The 21,275-nt window shown below is 39.9% G+C and overlaps 3 protein-coding genes across 3 annotated transcripts in view; 1 reads left to right on the plus strand and 2 right to left on the minus strand.

Moving 5' to 3' along the window:
* Positions 1-1,700: 1,700 nt before the first annotated feature.
* Positions 1,701-11,797, minus strand: LOC306714379 (circularly permutated Ras protein 1). The gene is made up of 19 exons (XM_079184397.1): positions 11,739-11,797; positions 10,291-10,342; positions 9,476-9,538; positions 8,439-8,570; positions 8,269-8,352; positions 8,106-8,191; positions 7,687-7,884; positions 7,428-7,472; positions 7,235-7,324; positions 6,628-6,779; positions 6,437-6,518; positions 5,814-5,941; positions 5,642-5,726; positions 5,399-5,505; positions 4,377-4,489; positions 4,177-4,288; positions 3,573-3,713; positions 3,104-3,197; positions 1,701-2,126 (listed from the first exon to the last, which is right to left on the minus strand). The coding sequence occupies exons 2-19, from the start codon at positions 10,340-10,342 to the stop codon at positions 2,046-2,048; spliced, it is 1,845 nt and encodes a 614-aa protein (XP_079040523.1). The 5' UTR covers positions 11,739-11,797; the 3' UTR covers positions 1,701-2,045.
* A 283-nt stretch (positions 11,798-12,080) lies between these two features.
* tkfc (triokinase/FMN cyclase) lies at positions 12,081-18,279 on the minus strand. Its single transcript, XM_079185219.1, has 17 exons — positions 18,215-18,279; positions 17,467-17,656; positions 16,818-16,922; positions 16,541-16,728; positions 16,236-16,314; positions 16,057-16,146; positions 15,709-15,743; positions 15,528-15,612; positions 15,344-15,433; positions 15,110-15,226; positions 14,376-14,495; positions 13,913-14,050; positions 13,713-13,819; positions 13,519-13,625; positions 13,130-13,163; positions 12,893-12,985; positions 12,081-12,802 (listed from the first exon to the last, which is right to left on the minus strand). Exons 1-17 carry the CDS (start codon positions 18,218-18,220, stop codon positions 12,644-12,646), a joined length of 1,743 nt encoding a protein of 580 aa, XP_079041345.1. The 5' UTR covers positions 18,221-18,279; the 3' UTR covers positions 12,081-12,643.
* A 447-nt stretch (positions 18,280-18,726) lies between these two features.
* The window catches only part of exoc6b (exocyst complex component 6B), a 62,028-nt gene continuing 59,479 nt past the window's right edge, over positions 18,727-21,275 (plus strand). Inside the window, exon 1 of the mRNA XM_079184577.1 lies at positions 18,727-18,859. Within this exon, the coding sequence (XP_079040703.1) occupies positions 18,771-18,859 (89 nt within the window). The 5' untranslated portion in view covers positions 18,727-18,770. The remainder of the gene's footprint in view (positions 18,860-21,275) is intronic.

Here is a 21,275-nt window from a genome sequence, read left to right on the forward strand (position 1 = left end):
ATTTTGTTGTTTCCTGTGAAAATTAACGTTTGTTTTGAAAAGACAGTGTATGCATGTAACAAGCAGAAACTGACACGTGCAAAACTGATGCTAGTGGGGTACGTGGAGGGTCATAGTTTGAAGCATAGAGCCACTTACCAAGCATATTTGGTGAGTTGGGAGATCATTGTTTTTTTATGTAAAATCTTAATCTGCAACGTAACAAAAACCAATTAAATCTATTTGAGTAAATACAATATTTCTCTCTGAAACGTAGCACAACATATGCTAGTGTACACTAGCATAAAAGGTAAATACTCAAGAACAAGTACCTGATAATTGCACTTCACTGCAGTGCTTAAGTACAGTATATGTATTTCTATCACTTGTCTGTTTCAATCTGTGTGATGATGTGCCTCACATAGAAGATTTAACTTCAGGTATATTTCCTTCACTGTGACTATTAATCAGCAGTACCATCAGTGCTTTTCCTTTTGTACATTCTACACTGACGCTTCTATGTTGTTTCACAGAAAGAGCAGTTGCACCACAGCTGTGGAGTGAAGACTGTATACTTATCACACGTTTGACTGACACATCGGCAGATGACAGGAATGTTTTCTCTAGTACCTCAAATGACATCAAGATGTTATTGAATGGTACATGAAGTTTTGTGAATTAGTAAATGGAGGCTGTACAGTTAAACTAGCAATAACTGTAATACATGTTTGGGTTGTTTTAGGTCAGTTGAGGGCAAAAAAAACGGACAACTTATGGTTACAATGGCTTAGTCACACATCCAGCTGTTACGGCGCAACATTAGCATTAATTTGGGGTTCTGTTTATGTCCACCTGTTGAATGTAAGTCCATAATTCACTCTCTTTTAGCTCTGTTTTTGGCCACCACCAACTCTTGAGGGAAATGTCTGTTTTTTTAACTGCTAAATGCTCCACTTTGTTCACCAGTCACTGTGTCTGTCAGTTGTTTGCTGCTGAGCAGGTAGTGTACAGTGGGTTTTTACAACATTTTCTCTGAAAACAGCTGCAAGCTTTGGGCAAAAATGATGCATTGAGAGCAGTAAAAGTGAACCAAAACAGTAAAGTTGTGGCTTGGACAGTAACACAATGAGCTGAGCTTTACCTCCAAGCATGTCGAACAGTGTGTCCCTCCAGAACAACCTGTTTTAACAGCAACTGTGTGGTGCTAAACTAAATTTGCAACTTTCTGAGTGTAGTCTGAACACACCATTAGTTGTTGCCTCTGTTGGTCTAGGGGCATCCTTTGCATCCTTCAAAAAAACACGCATGACAAGACATATGACTGAATGCCATTAACTACTAATAAAGCCTTCAGCGACAGCCAAACCCTAACCCTAACCCTAACATTATAAAATGTAATCTTTCTAGGTCACTGTGCCTAAAGTCAAACTCAACGAATAAAACACACCCAACTAAACAAAAAGCATGAAACATAACACGCATGCTCCTAAATACTAAAATGTAATAAATCATCCTAAGCATGTCAATGTCAACTCACACCACAACACAAAGGAAAAACATTCCATGAAACACACAAATCATGTCATCAAAACGTTAGATAAGGACACATTCAGAGATACACCTGACTAGCCAACTATTCCCGATAGTGTGAGTGTGTTTGTTTGACCGTGCGTGTCGGTATGTTTGACAAACAAATATACAGAAGGGTTATTTGAGGTGAACATATTTTTACTGAGTATGCAGTACATTAATGATCTTATTTGACATGAAACAATCATATCTTCTCCTTGTTTATTAAGTATATTTCTTATCAAATCAACTTAAAACAAAAGAAATATAGTACAGATTAGTTTCTCATGAGAGAAATGTAATTGCTTTCTGGCACAGTCTGTCTGATTTGTTTGTGTTCATCTTTGCTTTAAGTCATTTATATCTCTGACAAACTTCTTTAGCTATAAACCAACATGGCTTACTATGAAATAAAGTCTTCATATATATGTGGATGACTGATTTATTTACATTCCCTTCATGAGAACATTCTTCTTCCTCCTTGTCTTCTTCTGGATCTAACTTGTGTTGTTGTTGTTGTTGGCACTGCGGGCTCTCTTCATCTGGTACATTACCTTCGCTGCTTCATCAGAGAGAGTCTGCAGGGGGAAAGCGATGACAAATCAGTATGTAAGAAATCTTGTCAATGTGTAAGAGATCCTGGCTTTCTTATTTTGGTTTTGGTATGGATTAAATATACAACATATAATGTGTTAATTAGTGAGCTTTAGAGGCTAAATATTTCCCCTTGTTTCCAGTAGGAATGCATGGGTATCACTTTTTTATGTACAAGTACTTACATTTGGGTACAGCTATAATGTTACTGTTTCATACCCATCACACACTCTCTTTCTCGACCAAACACTTGCTAATGTTAGCCAGGCTTGCAATACACTGGTGGAAACCCTGACAGAATAAGCCAGGCACACAGCTGACAACCTTGCAGCTAAAATCAATCAATGCTGTGGAGACTTATTTGGAAAGTGGCTGCATGTGTCCACGACAATGCACGCAGTTAGGTGCTGTTGTATCCAAGTAGTTTTACATTTACGAGTATGGGTATATGGGCAAAGTATCAGACCAATACCCGATACTGGTCTTGTGCATCCCTAGTTTCTGGTCTTATGCTAGGCTAAGCTAACCAGGAACTCTTTGTTTCTTCACTAACCATTCCTTTAACCACCATTTGGTGGTGCATCCAAATACATTGTGTGACACAGTTGGTGAAGAACAGACGGTATTTTAGGGGTGATTGTGAAAAAAATAGTTTTGCAAAATATAAATACATTCATACAAAACAAAGGTGGTGCTATTATTTTCAGAGCTTCACCAAAAACAATGACCCATTTGCATTCGACCAATTACATTTAGATATCCTGCTTAGTAACAGACAAGCAGGACTGCAAACATCACCTCAGAGCTAATAATAAAGTGAAATAAATCTGATAAAAAGGATACAAATAGAATCTTAACATTTTTTATTTTACTGATGAAATAATTTCAGTGGACCCTCTTTACAATGAAATTATCAAATATGAATTAATTGTCTTCATTGATAAATTAAGTGCAACATTACCTGGGATTCCGTGGTGATGTCATCACAGATTGTTGTCATGGCGTCCATCCAGTTACCATAGATACTCTCTTCCTCTTGGATAGGCCTCTGCTTACTATGGGGGCAAACACACACACACACACACACACACACACACACACCTCCTTTTACCATCGGACCTGCTTGCCGAGCCTCAACCCTTAGCCTAACTTAAACGTAAGTCTAATCTTAACATTAAAACCAAGTCTAAATCAAAAATCAAAAGTTAATGGTGAGGTGGACATTGGAGATGATACCCCAAAAACAGGGAAACTGGGGCAGAGTCCCCATAATGTGGGTGGGGTTATAAGTCCCCACAATGTGATGTAAACCAGGGGTTAATCATACACAAAACGTGTGTAAAGCAAACATGTTAAATCATATATAATCAAATATAAATGTCCTATTCTGATCAGAGCTCAAAGGAACTTCAGAGGCCAGAGAGTCATACCTGATTTGTTTATGCAGGTCTTGCTGTGCTTTTAGTTGCCTCTGTGCTTCCTGCACTCGACCCTCCATTGTTAAACTGGCACAGAGTTGAGCACAGTGAACGCCGAGCACCGCCATGTTGAGGCTACCGGGCGAAATCCGACTTCAGACGGAGGAGATGAGAAAAACACTCTTAATAACACATTTCTACAAGTGCTTTTAACAGGTGTGTGGCCTGAAAACATCACTTGTATTTGTATATATAGGCTTACTGTACTATTTTTCATATGCAGATCCTGTGCTCAAAGTTATATAATTTTAAGTTGTCTGCCATTTCTATTTTCTAAAGCACTTTGTAACCTTTGTTTTGAAAGGTGCTATATAAATAAAAAGTTTATTATCATTAAAATTATATTATTTTCAATAAATTGCAATGCATTTCTTTGATTTTAACAAAAAAACTTTTCAAACTTCAATATCTGATCAAAGAAAATGTAAATACGACTGAAAAATCTGACATAAACTTTGGTGTTAACTATGACACTTTTTGATACTCTTAACTATGGACATTCAAGTCAATACCACACAAATACTGCAAGTCCAGTATTCAACCCTACAGTATTCACCTGCAGGTGGTAATGGGTCGCTGTTCAGTAATAACTCGAGTGACTTTTTCTCTGTCTCTGGTCTTGAAGCTCAGCTGGAGTTGGAATGGAAGTGTGTTCCTCTGAAGGAAAACTGTCACACACATCGACATTACTGGGTGTGAGTCCCCACAATGTCTTGTAAACCAGAACATGGTAGAAGTTGATTATGTTTGTCTTACCTTCCATGAATTCTGGTTTTACAGCAAACTGGATGGTGATCTCCAGCCCTTTGGTCACATTCCCTATTTCTCTCACCAGTTTGTGATTGTTTTCATCCTCATAGGGAAAATACCTGCAGAGAAAGAGAAGAGAAAATAAAAAAATCACCAAAACAAAGCAACATTTTTCAGGTAAACATGCAAATGAGCAGGAAAGATATGAATGCATGCATTTTGGCATATTGATATATATATACACACCATTTTACATAAATTACAGACCTTTAAACAGGGCTGGGTCAGATTATTTTGAAATTAAGTGAATTACTGAATTTCTTGTAAAAAATGTAATGTAATCTGAATATTTTTGGACTACTATAAAATCAGTCATTAAAAAAGATTGCACCGAATACAGAAAAAAAATTGACGCAGCCACTGAATATTTAGAGTTCTACAAATATTCCATTTTTTCATTATACATCCGAAAACATTTTCAGTCATTGAAAGTTGGTCAAATCAAATGAAACTAACGAAAACAGTACTGTTGCTGCTGTGTTGTTTTTTACCCTCGTTACGCAAGAGGAACTTTTGTCCAAATGTTCAATCTTGTAAAAACTTTATAACATTATACATAAATCCCTATTAAAAAATTAAAACAAATATTACTTAAGTCACATTTTACAAAACTGGCAACCTGAGAGAAATAACTTAATTTGATATACTGTAGAACATATTTAGCGAGACGTAATCTAAAATGTAGTCAAGTAACAATATTACAAGTTGACAATAATACTGTCACTATATTGCACATTTTTTTTCAAATGTAATCTGTCTTAGTTATAGTCCCTTTTGTTTATGTAATCTAGATACATGCATTTCGTTACCACCTAACCCTGCTGATTAGTGACTACTAAAGTGCTAAAGCACTGGACCAGGGACATGGATTATATTGGTGTCTGTTTTTCTCATCGTTGGTATTGTTTACATACAAAACAAGCTGAATAGTTCCTGTCGGTGTATTTTTGGTGTCAACCACCACTCACACTCCATCAGGAGCAAACACGGTTGCTGTGACTCCGGTTGCAAGTATGTTGTCCATGGAGGCCGACTGGATCTCTGTTGCAACCGTACCGATGCTTACAATGTTCACCTGTGCAGCAGAGGGAACAGGTTTATAAAATGAGCAAAGAAACAAAGTTTGTTTCGGTGCTCTCTCCACTCCCGGGACATTCATTTACATTACACATGTTCCTCAGTGCCAGCAGTTATGTGGATTTATGTCTCACCCTTCCTCCAGTAGTGTCTGAGAGTCTCCCAACGTCTGCCAGGCGACAGTCTGTCCCTTCAAAAGTCATGACTGATATTATGACTCTGGGAGAAGAAAGAGGGTATATTTTATTGTTATTCTACATTTGATTAAATGGGATTCATTTGCACAGTAACAGGGGCGATCCTCACCCACTCCCCACAGCCTGAAGAGCCAGTTGTCTGTAGAAATATGCAGTAAGTGGAGAAGAGGACAGAGAGGGAGTTTGCTCCATCTCACCCAGTCCAATGTTGGCCCTGCCGTCAGTACACAAAATCACCTGCGGAACACAGAAGATCGGAAACTCCGTTACCCACAAGTCTGCTTGTCATTTCATAAAAGTGATTTTTATTTATATTGGTGATTGTTTGTTATCTCGCAAGGCAGTTGGATTCTGGCAATTACACAAGATTGCGTCAGAATCACACTAAAAATCCATCTAGTCAAGTATGAAGTAAAGCGTTCGTGTGAGAAACCACAGCGGTTTGGACCAATCGGCTTCCTGTGAGAAGCTACTGGCAGCCACTGGTGTGGTTCATGTGTGGCTGTTCATTCAAAACAACAATGGCGGCTCCTGAAGAGATTTGCGTAGATGCTGCAATAGCATGCACCTGCTCTTTGCCAGACAGTTTCCAATGAATAATAATTTCACGGATTGTTCTGTGCAACAAATCACCTGGTGGGTCAGGTTAGATCGTTTGCACCTTTTTGCCAATATTCAAAACTTTAACAAGCCAAGATGTTGTCTTATTCCTTTAAAGTTCTTTAGACTCACCTTTGACCCGCGGTACCTCGACGCCAACGCTACCGAGGCCAACGCTGCAGGACCAAGACACGTAGCGCCATGTTCCCTGAGGCTGGATACACAGAAGTATTAAAAACACAAAGATTCAAGTTATGTACCACAGAGAAGTATTTCACTGTATAAAAGTAATTTAAATAGTATTTAACTCCGCATTAACTCACTCTTTGACCCTCTGTACTAGTTGGTCGTACGTCTCAGCAATACAGTGTGGGATGCTATAAGCCACACCCTTCTGCCATATATGGTCGTAGTCAACCAACGCCCAGTCCCTGAGAGTGAGAGGAGTACCGGTACCATCGCCGTATATCACAACCTGTTAAAAAAAATGTGTGTTTAATTATGCCAGTGTTTCTATTAGACTTCAAAAAGATTAATTGCGCTAAAAAATAAGAACAAAATAAATTAAATTAATGAATAGATGCAATATTCATACAATATAACAGTTACTTGATTTTTCACATGCCTCCTCCAAAAAGAAAGGACAATTTAGTAAAAAGTCTGATACAAATGTAATATTATCATTATTTGACCCCTCACTTGTTCAGGAACCACTGCTCTATAGAGTCTGGGCTAAACCACTGAAATAACTATTGGCCTTTTCAGCATTTAGTTAATTGAATAAAATAATACATAGTTTAAATTTATACTTAAACGATGCAGTAAATTCTCAAAATAAAAACTAAATAGCCAATTTCGAATTGAATCTCGTTCAACCCTTGTTCTTACTTCATAAATAACTTTTAAAATGGAGGAAATGACGTCTCCTACCTCGTCATTGAAGGTGACCAGCGCCACTCTCCTGTGGGGGGACTGCTGCAGCAGGGATGACAGCGCCCCCTGGAGGGCGTCCTGGATACCCTGAGAGAGAGAAACAAAACACCCAGAAAGAGAGTAAAGGAGTAAAGAGAGGCCCCGTGGCGATTTAGGAGTGGAGCAAAGAAACAACACATTTAAATCTCACCTCTAATCTGGATATGTAAACTGGAGAGCCACTGCTTGATGTAACCTGTTAGGAAGATGATTTGCATGATCTCCTCACATAAAGATTTCTGGTGATATTCTCACTTAAATAACAAATGCAGGAATTTTACTTTGAATGGAGCAATGTTTACATTAATGCATTGGTACTTTTGCTAAGGTAAAGGAGCTGAATATGTCTTATATCATTGCTTTTACACACACACACACACACACACACACACACACACACACACACACACCTCTGCAGTGACACTCATACTGCCAGAAATGTCCACACAGAACACCACCAGTGTGTCCTCCAAGTTCTGGTAGTCGTCCTCGCTCTGATTGGGCAGGTAAAGTTCGTCGCTGTGCACGCCTGCGCGCTGGCCGACACACTCTCTCTTCTCGCCGTCGCTTACGACGTTTTCACATCCGCAGAACTCACACATCCAAACCTGAAGCAGAGGAGGAGACGGGGAGGAAACGGATCTTTCATTTTGGTTTTACTGCTCGTTTGTTTTAACCACTGTTGGTGCACTGATTTGAGATACGTATTATATTTCCAGAGAAAGAAACAGAAGTTAGCGAAGAGAAAAGAAATGCACAACACTGAAGTTTGGATTTAGAGAAACTATACGACTGCAGGAAAGAACCTGTGCAATCATTTTCCACTCACATTCCTCTGCATAGAGCTCAGACATGACAAGGCAGCACTACATTTCCCACAAATCACTGGGCTTTGAAAACTCTGCAGGCCTGAGGCTGGTTAGAAAAGAGAAAAAGAAAAGTTATAAAAAACAAACATTGCAACAGGTGTGTTTGTGTTCGTGTCCTCTTACCTTGGCCGATGTCGACCAGTTTCCCAATGTTTATCGAGACGACGTTGACGTTGGCTTTCAGTCGGCTTTCTCCGTCCTTGTCCACTGATGAAAACATTGGCAGAGGAATGAAAAAAGGCAGGCAGTGACTGTAACTCTGAAACACTCACGATTCAGCAAACAGACCTCACCTCTGGGTGGGACGGGAGGAGGGAGGGAACGAGGAGCGACCGGAGGCAGGGAGGAGGGGAGAGGGGGGAGAGGCAGAGATGTGGGCCGAGGTTTTCGGAAGCGACGAGGAGGCAGCGGTGGAGGAGCTGGACCTGAAGGCACAGTTGTACTTTACTTGAGTAATTTCACTCTTTTGTTGGGCTTAAAAAAAGGACGTAAACTTTAGATTAAAATGAATCAAACCCAAGACCACACCAATGAAATCAACCGCTCAAATTTGACAATTAGACCGATCAAATCCCGTTGGGTGGTCAGCCATTGAACCCTGACCTGTTCTAACGAGTCTGCATTTTCTAGGTTGTCTTATTTCACAACTCCAGATACCCAAAAGTATGTTAGCAACTTTTTCCATGATATGTTGAAAGGAGCCATTCTGCATAACGAGTACTCGAGGTGCATTTTGCTGATAGTACTTCTGTACTGATACTTACTGGTGATGTAGTATTTTTAGACTGAGGTGTTTTTATTTTAACCAAAGTAAAGATCTATATGTACTTTTTCCACCGCTGCAGTTAACACCTTTCACCGCCTACACTACGGGGTGAAAGTGGCGTTTTGTCCACTTGGACCTCATTTTGATGGTGAGAATCACTAAAAATATGCAGAATAAATGCATTTTTCTACATTACTGTCACACATTTTAATACTTAAATGATAATTTTGTGGCCTTAAATTAACTCTGATTTTGTTCTTGTGTGATTAAAATGATCTGTGTGTGTGTGTGTGTGTGTGTGTGGGTGTGGACTTTCCCTTGTTGAATTGCTATCAGCACATCTCCTACACTTCTCTCTCTTGCATTTGCAAGTTTGCCCCCACAGACACACACACACACACACACACACACACACACAGTTAGACATTACTGCTGAACATGCTTTCCTGTTATTTCCCTGCAATACTCTTGAGAATGAGATGAACAGAAAAACAAAAGCTCAGACACGTTGACCTTTACGAATGAATGTTTTTGTGCAAACGTGTGTGAAGGAGAGAGAATTACCTTCTTGTTTAACGGCCACTCTGTTGTCGTACTGCTGCTGCTTGACAAGAGAAACACCTGGGGCTGCTGGGAAAATGAGTTCATTAGCAAATAATGAAATGAAGATAGACTAAATTAAATGGAGCAAATTATCTTATCCACCCAGAAGCTTTTTTGTTGTTGCTAATAATCAGTTGATCAACTGTGTGTGTCAATCAGACAATCAATCCAGTTGAAATGATACTAACTCTCATCCATCTCACTCAGGAAACTCTTATTTTGAAATGCCGAATGCATGATCACCTGGCAGCTGGCAAAAGTAATAAGACATCAAGTAATTAAATATCAACTTGTGCAGCACAAGAGCTACACAAGGTTGGGGAGTAAAAACACACGACAAAGAAATAGATTTAACACTTCAACATACTGCAGAAGCTACAACAACTTCCTGTTTTGTGGAGAAAAGCGCCATGGCATCAATGTTGCCACATTGACCACATTTGAAGCTGATCTGATTAAATATGGAGGGGGAGCTCGTTAAAGTACAGAACCTGTCAAATGCTAAAAATGTGCCAAAATGGCACATTCAATTCACAGTAACTGACTTCCTGTTGGGTTTTCGGTTTACCTCCAAGAGGCTTTTTTTGTCCATATCCACCTGTTACATTACATTACATTGACCGAATGAATTTCATACCTGTAGGTGAAACCTCAATGAGGGGCTTAGCGACTTTGTAGGGGCTGCTTCTGAGCCATAAAGGAAAACTATTCCACAGTTTAGGGGCAAAGACAGCAGAAATGTTCTAGTTCTAAAAAGTGGATTTCACAGCACTCACCTGCTCCACCAGGCCTCCAATTACACACAACGTGACTGCAGGCAAAATCCATCTGAGATGAAGGCACAAAAACTTGATATCAATGAGTCATTCAAAAGACTTTCCCATGAACTCAGCGTGCGGTCGAGCCAGCGTGAGCTTCGAGACAGAGAGAAGCGCGAGTGTAGGATGCAGAGATCTGACAGCTCAGCAATAACGGCAGATCAGCTTCCTGGCATCGTGGATCATACGCTGTCACCACCTTGATTTGGTTATTGTTCTAGTTAACAGGTGGCTTAGTAAAACCATGACAGCAAACATTTCCTGTTTGAACAACTGTGACGGAAAAGAGAACAACATGAGGGAAAAAAGGCCGGGTAGGGGTTGAACACTAGCATACAGGCTATGTGTACTGTGTATAATGTAGTACAAGACTTTAATATAGTACAGCGATACTCAATTTACTGCACCGATGTTCTAACTCACAATGAAAATAAGTTGATTCACGATGGAATGTTTTCGTTTATGCTTTTAATATTAATAAGTTGCCAGAATGCATAGAAAACATAAACTAGTAGAGCTCGTTATATACGAAAAAACAACGACGATGGTCCGAGTTGAGCCCCAAATCCTAGAAACCTGTGTGTGTATTTCACACTAAAAGAACTGCAATGTTGAGCTGTGTGCAAGTATCTCTAAACAAATATCTATTGAATTAAAGGGAAAAAAATAACTATTTTAAAAAGTATGGAGTCTTTTTATGGAACGTAAAGAGATGATTCATATGCTCTTAGGAGCAGGATGGAAGCCTTTGAGGGGGTTAAAATGAAATATTTTAGTGGAAGGAAAACATCCAAAATACACATTTAGGTGTTTATTTTACTACTTTGTCTATTTGCATCTGTAGATTTCTCCTAAATCAATCAAAAGTTACTATTAGATGTTGCCTCATTTGCATATTTAAACATCATTTCAGAAAAAATACAAAATATAATTGTTTTAATGTAAGTGAATTAACACTATTATTGTGTTCAGACACCAGCAGAACTATGAAGGAGTATTAAGGCCAATGCAGGTAAAGACATATAGAAGTTACTGGTTGTTGCTTCATGTTCACCACAGAGTGGAATCAAGCTTCTCATCTAAGAAAGCAAATTACTTTTGGCTCAACGCACTTTTCTTAACGTGTGTTTAAAGTTGCTTAAAATAGCATATAGTCACACACTGTCCATCTTAAAACAAGTGCACAGATCCACTGCACTCCAAAGACTGAATGTTCACACTTTCAAGAGCATTTTAGTTTGTTAAAATAGAAAGCACACACACGCACACACACACACTCTAAATTATTGAGTCAAGTGTGAGCTCAACTGACTTTCCTCAAACCCAGCATGGCAGTTGGGACCCTTAACTTTCATCCTGTCTCACTGAGAACACGAACACACTCACTACAAGAAGAACATCATTACCTTTGCCGTTGTCAGCGCACAGCGGCGGCGCTAAAACTGAAAGCCAGCGTTCGTAACGCAGCAGGTTAATAATACGAACGTGTGTGTGTGTGTGTGTGTGTGTTGCCGTGTTCAGTCTAAAGAGCAACGCTGTGCGGTGAGACTTGTGTGTCAGGAAGTTGACACTTGGTTGCTGGTCGAGAGAAAGAGAGAGAGAAAGAGAGAGAAACGAAAGATAAAAAGGAAGAGAAGAGTTGAAAGACAGAAGAAAAAGATTTGTATCTACGGACACTTTAATTCTAACCAAACACACACGACTGGTGTTCTGTAAAAACACACACTTCATCATGTACTGTATCATATACACAGTTTATTAGTTAGAATTCATTATTACAGACAGAGATCAGTTTGCTCCTCACGCTTCAGTTCATCATTTTATTAAACGTGTCAAATCATCAAGTGTTGATTATGTGGTGTGATGTCTAGTTGTTCGTCGTAACAAGGAATGTTAAATTCATGATTTAAAAGGGTATACAAAACTCTCCTGCTACTGTACAAGCATTTAACTAAATAATCAAATATAAAAAAATCAATAATGACACAAATTAATTCAAGTCTTGCTGAACTTTAACTGGATTGTCAGTAATTCTGAGCTTTGTAAACAAATTTAAAAAGGACCATAATTGTGTTTTTTTTTACAATTTCATAATCCTAGAGTACACTTCATATCAGTGTTGATCATTTTCACTCAGTTTTTTGTATATTTTCTGTCTTTCAAGCATCAAATTCCCCAGTTTCTATTCATTTACTGTATGTATGGTATAAAAATGTGCTTCAAAAGGAGGTCATAATCACAGTTTTTTCTTTGTTAATGAGCCATAATAGTGTTATCCTGTCCAATAATAGCCATGATCTGCTCTAATAGATTACTTCCGCCCCTCCAGCGACTCCAGCACGGCTCTCAGGATGGCGGCGACAGCCACGGCGCCGGGGTCGGGCAGGGTGACCCGCTCGGCTGCGATGTAGCTGGCTCGCCCCGCCCTCGCTGTGAGGTCACGGGTCGACTCCGCCCCCAAGGCCGCTTTCTAGGCAGAGACGGGGGAAGGCCGAAAGATGAGGCCACGAGATGAACTCACTAGTCATCATGTAGAGAATCGGTACGTATGTTACTGCACCTGCACGGCAGTCTGAAGTACAGCCATCTGTCCACCAGGTGGTGCTGCTGTCAGCTTCATCAGCTCGTCCACAGCGGGACACAAAGCATCCAACTAGAGACATATAAAAGACAAAAAGGCTTTTTTAATTAATAATGTTGGTGCCGAGGAGAGGTCAAATAATATGTTAATCAGGAAATGCTTCTCAAAATAGACAAGATGCATGAAAAGCAGCAGAGAAATGAGAGAATAACTCACCATTGTTCTGTCTCCAGGGTCAGCACCGCCGTACCTGAAAGACAGTTGACAATACAGATCGTTTATCAACTTTTTATTATTTTCATAATTCTTATTTAATTTTTTTTTCTTTTCTTTATTAATTAATTACATTTTTTTGCAAAAAAAAAAAACGGGACATGGTGAGTTTTTCTTCAGACAAATGCAACTTCACAATAATTTAAAACTCAGAAAAACATACAATGTCTCCTGAAGAAATGACTTTCTATTATTGAAAACATTTAATCTTACATTTTTCATTTAGCCCTCTACATGTACCAGAAAACATCACACACACACACCCCCATGCACAATCCAATGCACATACACATGTAGGTACATCAAAAATACAGACACACACAGCCCCGCACCTCCTCATGGCCTGTGTCCCAGCATGCATTGCACTAGCCCAGGCTGCAGCGTTGCTCTGCCCCTCAGTCACGTGACCAGCCGCTGCCGTCAGGAACAGACTGTACAACTGACAGACACACGTAGGTGAGTGTGTGTGTGTGTGTGAGCGTAAGAGGTCAACTACCACTTTATGTCAAAATGTGTCAAAACCTACCGCTCCCGAAGACCCGCCCATCTTCTCCTGCACCAATCCAGCGAGGACTGATAGCATTTGTCCGGGGCAGCCAGGGACCACATGATCCCGGAGCCACTCCTGAATGGCTGAATGAGCATTTGCACAATAATTGTTCAGATTTTTTACACATGCACTAGCATGTCATCGTGCAGCTGTTGATAAGAATCACTGGGTCGTACCTTTAGCAGCCTGTGCATGAGTGTTCCCACAGTCTCCGTCCCCCGCAGCGCGGTCCAGAGCGTTGAGTTCCTCCTGCTTCTCCAACAGCGTGGAACAAACCATCTCTAACGCTTTACGCATCACAGGACTCAGTGGCCCTGGCAGAGACAAAAAAACAAAACACTCCATCTATATATCATTTATTTGATTGAACTTGATTGAGCCGCAGTTTCTCTAATGGCCACAAGATGGCGGTATTGAACAATAAAATACAAAAATACAAAGTTAACAAATATGTTCACAGGATGAGTCTTGGTTGCAGATTACATTTTTAATTCACACCATGATTTAAACAAAAATAATAATTGTTTTATTAAAGGCATTGAGTTTTAAAAAGTATTATCGTACTCAGGAGTCTTGGTTGAAACAGATTCCTTACTTAATACACATGAAATATACTTCATGTACACACTGGATACTAACCTTCAGAGTGTGTGTCGTCTTGTGGCCGTGCACTCGCGGGCTGAGGGTCGGTGATGTAGTTGCGTCCGCTTACACACTCACTGCTGAGGTTTGGCCAGGCGGGGGCGCTGGTCTTAGCATCTGCATGGGATACAGGATGTTAAACATGTGTGTGTGTGTGTTTGCTCTTGTGCTTCTATCTTTGTGAGGACCATTTGAGTTTTACCATTGTGAGGACATTTTCTTTTCTCTTCTTAAAAGGGCCGTTTGAGGGTAAATACTAGGTTTTAGGGTTACGGTTAGCATTAAGTTACAGCACACATTTAGCCCGTAGTTTCCTCTAAATCCACCAGTTGTCATTTTTACATTTGAGCTAATGTACTGATTAAAGAAATAACTTACAATATGTTGATTATTGAGCTATATAGGTGCTGGTAGCAGGCAGCAACCTCCAGGTCTGACAAGTGAAGCCAATGCAGGTTTAAGTGTCTTAAAGCTGCATTCTCTCTAATGTCCACCAGGGGGCGACTCCTCTGGTTGTATAGAAGTCTATGAGACTCTACTTCTCTCTTGATTTATTCCCTCAGTAAACATTGTAAACATGAGTTTATGATCTCAATAGTCTTCTTCAAGGGCGGGGCTACTGTGTGATTGACAGGTCAAATTTTCCAAAATGTTGAACTATCCCTTTAAGAACAGGGCTAGGGTCCTTACAAGTATAGCAATACATGTGCGTCACGTGTGTGTACGCTCACCAAACAGCCTCAGTGTTTCCTGGTCGGCCCTCATCAGGGTCAGCGACACTCCCGCCATCTCCAGCGATGTCATGAACGACCCCGACATCACCCTGGCCACCACCACGCCGCGACCCTCTGTAACCACAGAACAACATCCTCAAGAGATGCATCCCATTTAAGAGAGTGCCGGTTGCGTTGATGCCTTGCTCTACAGGTCCCTGGTTGGGAGTATAGATCATTTTAATGTGGTACCCAGACAGATGATGGCCGCTTTCGTAACCACCGCAATCTCCAGACAGGACAGAGCTCCGAGGTTGTTCACACACACAACCACAGTGTCTCCTTTACGAAAGAAGAAGCACATATTAAAAAAAAAAAATGCATTGCATTGAAAGCGAATACAATTGGAGACGTAAAAACATTACACTTAGAGGACCTGATTTAAGAGGCAGATGTGATTGGCTGTCAGGGTTGGTCATGTGATCTATCATGGTCCTCACCACCTCATCTGCGGACACCACCTGATTAAACAGGATAAGAGAAGACAAATAGGTGAAAATATACGCGGGTTGAGGGTAAACAGCTTCATAGAAAACAGCAGATTGAGGCTGAGTCACCTTTGACCTTTTGATTCCAGGTTCGCCGTGGATTCCTTGAAGAAGACGAAAAAACATTCAACATTCAGAAATGATCTGCAGGCTAGACTCAATCTAGACGAAAGTTTTGTACCATAACTTTCATCTGTATGTATAATACGCTATCTGTGTCGAGTAACGTCTACCGTTGATGCGTCGACTTAAGTTTTAAGTCATATACTTTTAGCGTATACTTTTATCAGTTCAGGAATGTAAATTTGGTTTACGGACAACTGATTCCTAACGGATACAGTCTTAAATCTGTCTCTAACCAGCTCTCTTTTCCACATTATCTCTCATCTCCTCCTCCCTCTCTCTATGGTCCCTCACCCAGCCCCAGCTCCATGTCTCCTGGCGGCAGGTCAAAAGAAGGCAGGCAGCCTGGAACGCTGCACGGCGACAGACTCACCCCCAGTGTGCCTGGAACACAAACGCCAAACAAAACGTATCAGAAGAAGAATCACAGTATTTCTACCAAGCTTTCAGTAAGTGAGGGGAAGGAGACTCACCGACGCCCTTCAAAACCTCTGTCATCTTGGAAACAATCTGGTCCAATGAGAAGCCTTCTTCTGCTAAGGCGCCTGCCAGCTGACAGAAAGTGCGACCAGACTTTTAATTTAAATTAATGGCAAAAATACAGTTGATTGATCATCTGTTCATCAATTCAAAAAGGCCCCATTGCCTTATTATTTTACCTGCAACTTGATCTGCAAGACGTTACTAAGTTGCAGCTTTTGTACAGCTCTCCTGAGCTCAGACTTTTTTTGGTCGGACTATTATTTTGAAGGTAAAGAACGTTGTTGTCGTTGTTTACCTTGTGTATGAAGATGGTGCCACACAGGCCTCTCCGCCCGGCCTTGCTGGGTTGGTCAAAGGCGCAGTCCTCTGCAACTACCACCATGTCAACAGCGACGCCGTGATTACGGGCCTGCTCGGCGGCCAATCCGAAGTTGAGGCGGTCGCCGGTGTAGTTCTTCACAATGAGAAGAACTCCGGAGGCTCCTGCGGAAGGGAGGAGAGCTGTTATACCTCAATTATTGCCATTTAATCTAATCATTCTTTAAATTAACATTCACAATGTTGTGCATTACCTGCAGTGTGCAAGCTGAGAATAGCAGCCAGGATGCTGGCAGGAGGTGGAGAAGCAAACACTCCACCTGCAACAGCAGCTGACAGCATACCTGCACCGAGATAACCTGGAGACAGACAGAGACGTATGGAAACCAATTTCTGACATTGTGATGAAAAGAAAAGATTTTGTAAGTCATTAAAATGAGAAACTAGCTCAAGAAAATGAGCTGGTTTCTCAAAATAATGATAAACTTAACATAAATACCACAAATACTGTATAAAATGTGAGCATATATGCCGTTTTTACAGCAGCTTGACAGTTTGATGTCACCCCAACCCCTTCAAAATAAAAGCCCCATAGAGTAACTGTATCTTAACAGGAATTTTAGGATGAGGCTTGCTTTTCAAAACAAAAGCGTATAACTCTTACTGTATATTAACAAACAACTAGGGAAGAACCTGTTTTTTCAAAATAAAAGCCCCATAGAGTAACTCTTAACAGGATGTTCAGGATGAGGCTGTTTTTAAAAATGAAAAGCCCGCAACTATCACTGTATGTCAACAGGACACTAGGGATGGACCTACTTTTTCAAAAGAAAAGCCCCAGAAGGGTAGCTGTATTTTAAAAGTCAACTCAGGATGAGGCTGTTATTTAATAAAAAGTCCTACCCCCGTGTGCCGGCTCGTGTCCCGACCCCCCGCCAGACAGCAGGGCAACTTTGCCCCTCAGGTTGTCCAGGTCGGACCGAAGCACAACTCTGTGGCCCTTCAGCAGAGACAGGCTCCCACTGGCCCTCACCAGGCCACACAGAGCCTCGTCCACACAGCTGTCCACTGAGTTTATCAACTTCTTTTTGGGCTGCGAGAGACAATAAAGAAAGAAAGTAAGTACAAATATTATTATAAACTCACAAAATATGATGTATTGAACTGTTAATCTTGGGATTATTTTTGGTAAATATCATATTCATTCTTATAAATGGAGAGGCAGTAATCCCTCTTTTACCATGGCCATCTATAATGTTGCCATTTCTGTTTACCCTATTGCTTCTTTTAATTTGTAATAATCTTTTATTCTCTCTTGATAAATGGTCCCTCTATTGTTCATAGTATGCATCTTCTATGATGATGTCAGAGGTGATAGAGTCCTCATTCCACACACAAACACAAACACAGTAAAATCCAAGTTTACAGAAGCTGCACAATAAAGTTTAAAATGTAGCAATTACTGCTTTTCTTTCTCTTCCGTTATCACTGCATGGACTCTGATCCTTTGGAGTGCAAAGCGTGCAAAGTAATGCAACTAAGCTGAAAGAAAGCCCTCCTCTGATTCTTCATGTCAGCCAATATTCACAATCACAAAGAGTCACTGCTCAGTGCATCTCTTCACAACACCTTCTACAATCTATCTTTTTACCTCCATTTGGACTTTTCTTGCTTCTTTTCCCTTCCGACAGCAGGTAAACACAAGAGAGGGATCAGTCAGATGTTGCAGGAATGACACCGGAAGTAATGCGACTTTGCTTACAAAATAAAAGCGTCTAAATGATCTAATAATAACAATTAAAACAAACTCTGCAGTACAATGTGAGGGAAAGGCTTAAAGCCACTGTGTGGAACTTAATAACCTTTATGTATTTAAAAAAAAAAACTTTTAGAAATGTAATATTATTCTGTATATATTGTGCATTTTTTATATTTAATATTTTTTACTCTTGTTATTTTTATCGTATATATTGTGCATTTTTTATATTTAATATTTTTTACTCTTGTTATTTTAATAAAGTATCTATCTATCTATCTATCTATCTAAACTCCGCTCACCCGGGCTGCCCTTGTGAAACACATCAAACCAACCCACCGGTTCCTCCTGCATGACGCACTGGAGCCCGTCAACTCCGCCAGGCAGCAGTGTCCGCTTCGACTCAACAAGCTCAGCTCAAGGAACCGTCCGGGGAGCAGCAACATGCAGGATGGCGAGTGTGGAGACAGCCGCCGAACATGAACGCATCCTGCGGGAGATTGAGAGCACTGACACAAACTGTATCGGGCCGACCCTCCGGTGAGTAAATCCTCCCACCGGCGGTTTGTCCCCGGGGTTCTCTCTCGAGACTTCCAGGGAGCTTTGCTTCAAAACTTTAACGAGCATGTGTCCATTATCGGACAGCTAGCCGCCGGCTAACTTTAGCAAAACACAAAAAGCTAAGCTAATTTACATAATCGACACTGGTGTGTGTAAACGTACACAATGAGTCGTAACTGTTTAATGTCTTTTTAAAACCCGACACTATGCTTTTTTTCCCAGCTTTATCGCCAAACTGTCAACTTGTCCAGAAAGCTTTTGAGCAACTCAAGCTAGCACAAGCTAACTTTAGCTAACTTAATTGACATTCTGCTCACTGGTGTTGGAGCTTACACATGAGAGTGGAGGTTGTTAGTTTCTACATAATGTTGTGTACTCGATGAATGAGTGCTACAGCTTCTGGGGGCATTTGGAGTGTTTATACACCGCACACAGAGCCACTGGCTGGTGTGTTTGTCATGCGTTTTGATTACTTATGAGTGTTGCTCAATAATTTAGTGGACACTGAATGCACTTAAAGACTGAATGACCTTTCTGTTCTTTTTTGTTTGGTGGGTTTGTGCCAGACAACATGGTTTCACATCCTATAATTAGTCAGGGAGGATGCGGCATTGCTTCATCTGTGTTTGGACCTGAAATGTATATATATTTTTCCTATATTTCTCTATACATATTTCTATACATTTTTCTATATTTATTTTTTCTATATATTTATTTTTTCTATAAACTATATATATCTACATATATATACATCTATATATTTTTTATATATATTTATATATACAAATATATAGATGTATATATAAAAAAGTCTATATTTATTTTCTATATATTTAAACATATATATTTTTTCCCTATATTTTTCTATACATATTTCTATATACATATATATTTTTTAATATTTTTTTTTTCTATAAACATCTATATATTTCTACATATATATATATATATATATATATATTTTTTTTTTCTATATATATAATATATATATATATATATATATATATATTTTTTTTTTTCTATACATATTTCTATATATTTTGTTTTCTATATATTTCTATATATATTTCCATAACAAAGTAAGTTTAACACACACATATTTGAATGTGTGATGGAAAAATACATGTTCATTATGATAATAAAAACAATAACGACAACTAGACAAGAGCTGCAGCCAGGACCAGGAGAGCAGACAGGTTATTGTTCCATACATACAGAGAGGAGGCACTCTGGTTTGTATACTGCGTGTCATTTAAAAATGTCACTTTGAATAAAAATAGATTCATTTCAGCATCTTTTCGTGCCGTCTCAGAGTAAACCAGCTGTCTCTGAACCGATTGTCTGAAGCGGAAATAGGCAGTGAATGAACAGGGAAATGCACCAGAGGAACTGGGCTATTAAAGGCTTGTTAAAGGTGTGTGTGTGTGCGTGTGTATGTGTTGTCTTGTAGATTGGGCAAATAAATAGCACTCGTCATGTAAAGACAAAATGACAATAAGATGTAAGATAAGCCGGAAAGGCATAGATCCCAGAGAAGTGTTGGTTTTTTTAAGATCCGTCTGTCATTCGACTTGACACCTTTTGTGCGACACACCTCCAGCTGCCACATTCTCCTCTCGAGTGTGTCCGTTCGGCGAGGAGGATATTATCTTCTGTTTCCGACGCACACCGTGACACCGTGTGACGTTTCATCTCCTCCGGCTTCCCGTTTCTGTCCGACTCGGCCTCAGTATCTCCAGTGCTCAGTCACACACTTAAAATAACAGCACCGTCTATGTTTGGAGCTGTCAGCTTCACCGTGGGCTATATTTGTCCCAGGGTGAAGTTTTAAAAGAGATCATTTTGATATAATCAAATATATCGGGTGATGAAGGAAGCAACTGTTTCCTCTCTGGTGCTGTTTTTATTCTCTTATCCCAAGACTTCTGTAATTCCTGTCATGTTAAGCACATGTTCTACAGAGATAAAGACTAATAATCGCTCTGCCTTTTCCTTTTGTTTGTCAGACTGATAGGAAACAGCGAAACAACAATTATCTTGGCTTCAATAGTAGCTGGGAATAAAGAAAAGGCAGCTGGTTACTTTTGATCAGTACGTTTTGTGTTTTGTCAGGTTTTGTTAGTTTTGTGAGGAATGGCTCTGAAGCACCTATACTGCCGGTGTGTATATATATATGTGTGTGTGTGTGTGTGTGTGTTCATTTATCCTTGGTTGTTGCTGCTGTTCAGCACTGTTTGAATTGTGCCATGAATTTAAAACATACGTTTGTCAATTTAAAACAAAATTTTGCGCATCAAGAAAGTCACATTTTGTCATAAAACTGTTGAAGTATCATTTTGTATTTAGATAGACTACACACCCAAAAGTTGCGCAAGTGACGTCTCCGTCTGAAGCT

This window comes from Pholis gunnellus, assembly GCF_910591455.1.
Source record: "Pholis gunnellus genome assembly, chromosome: 23".
Lineage (NCBI taxonomy): Eukaryota > Metazoa > Chordata > Actinopteri > Perciformes > Pholidae > Pholis > Pholis gunnellus.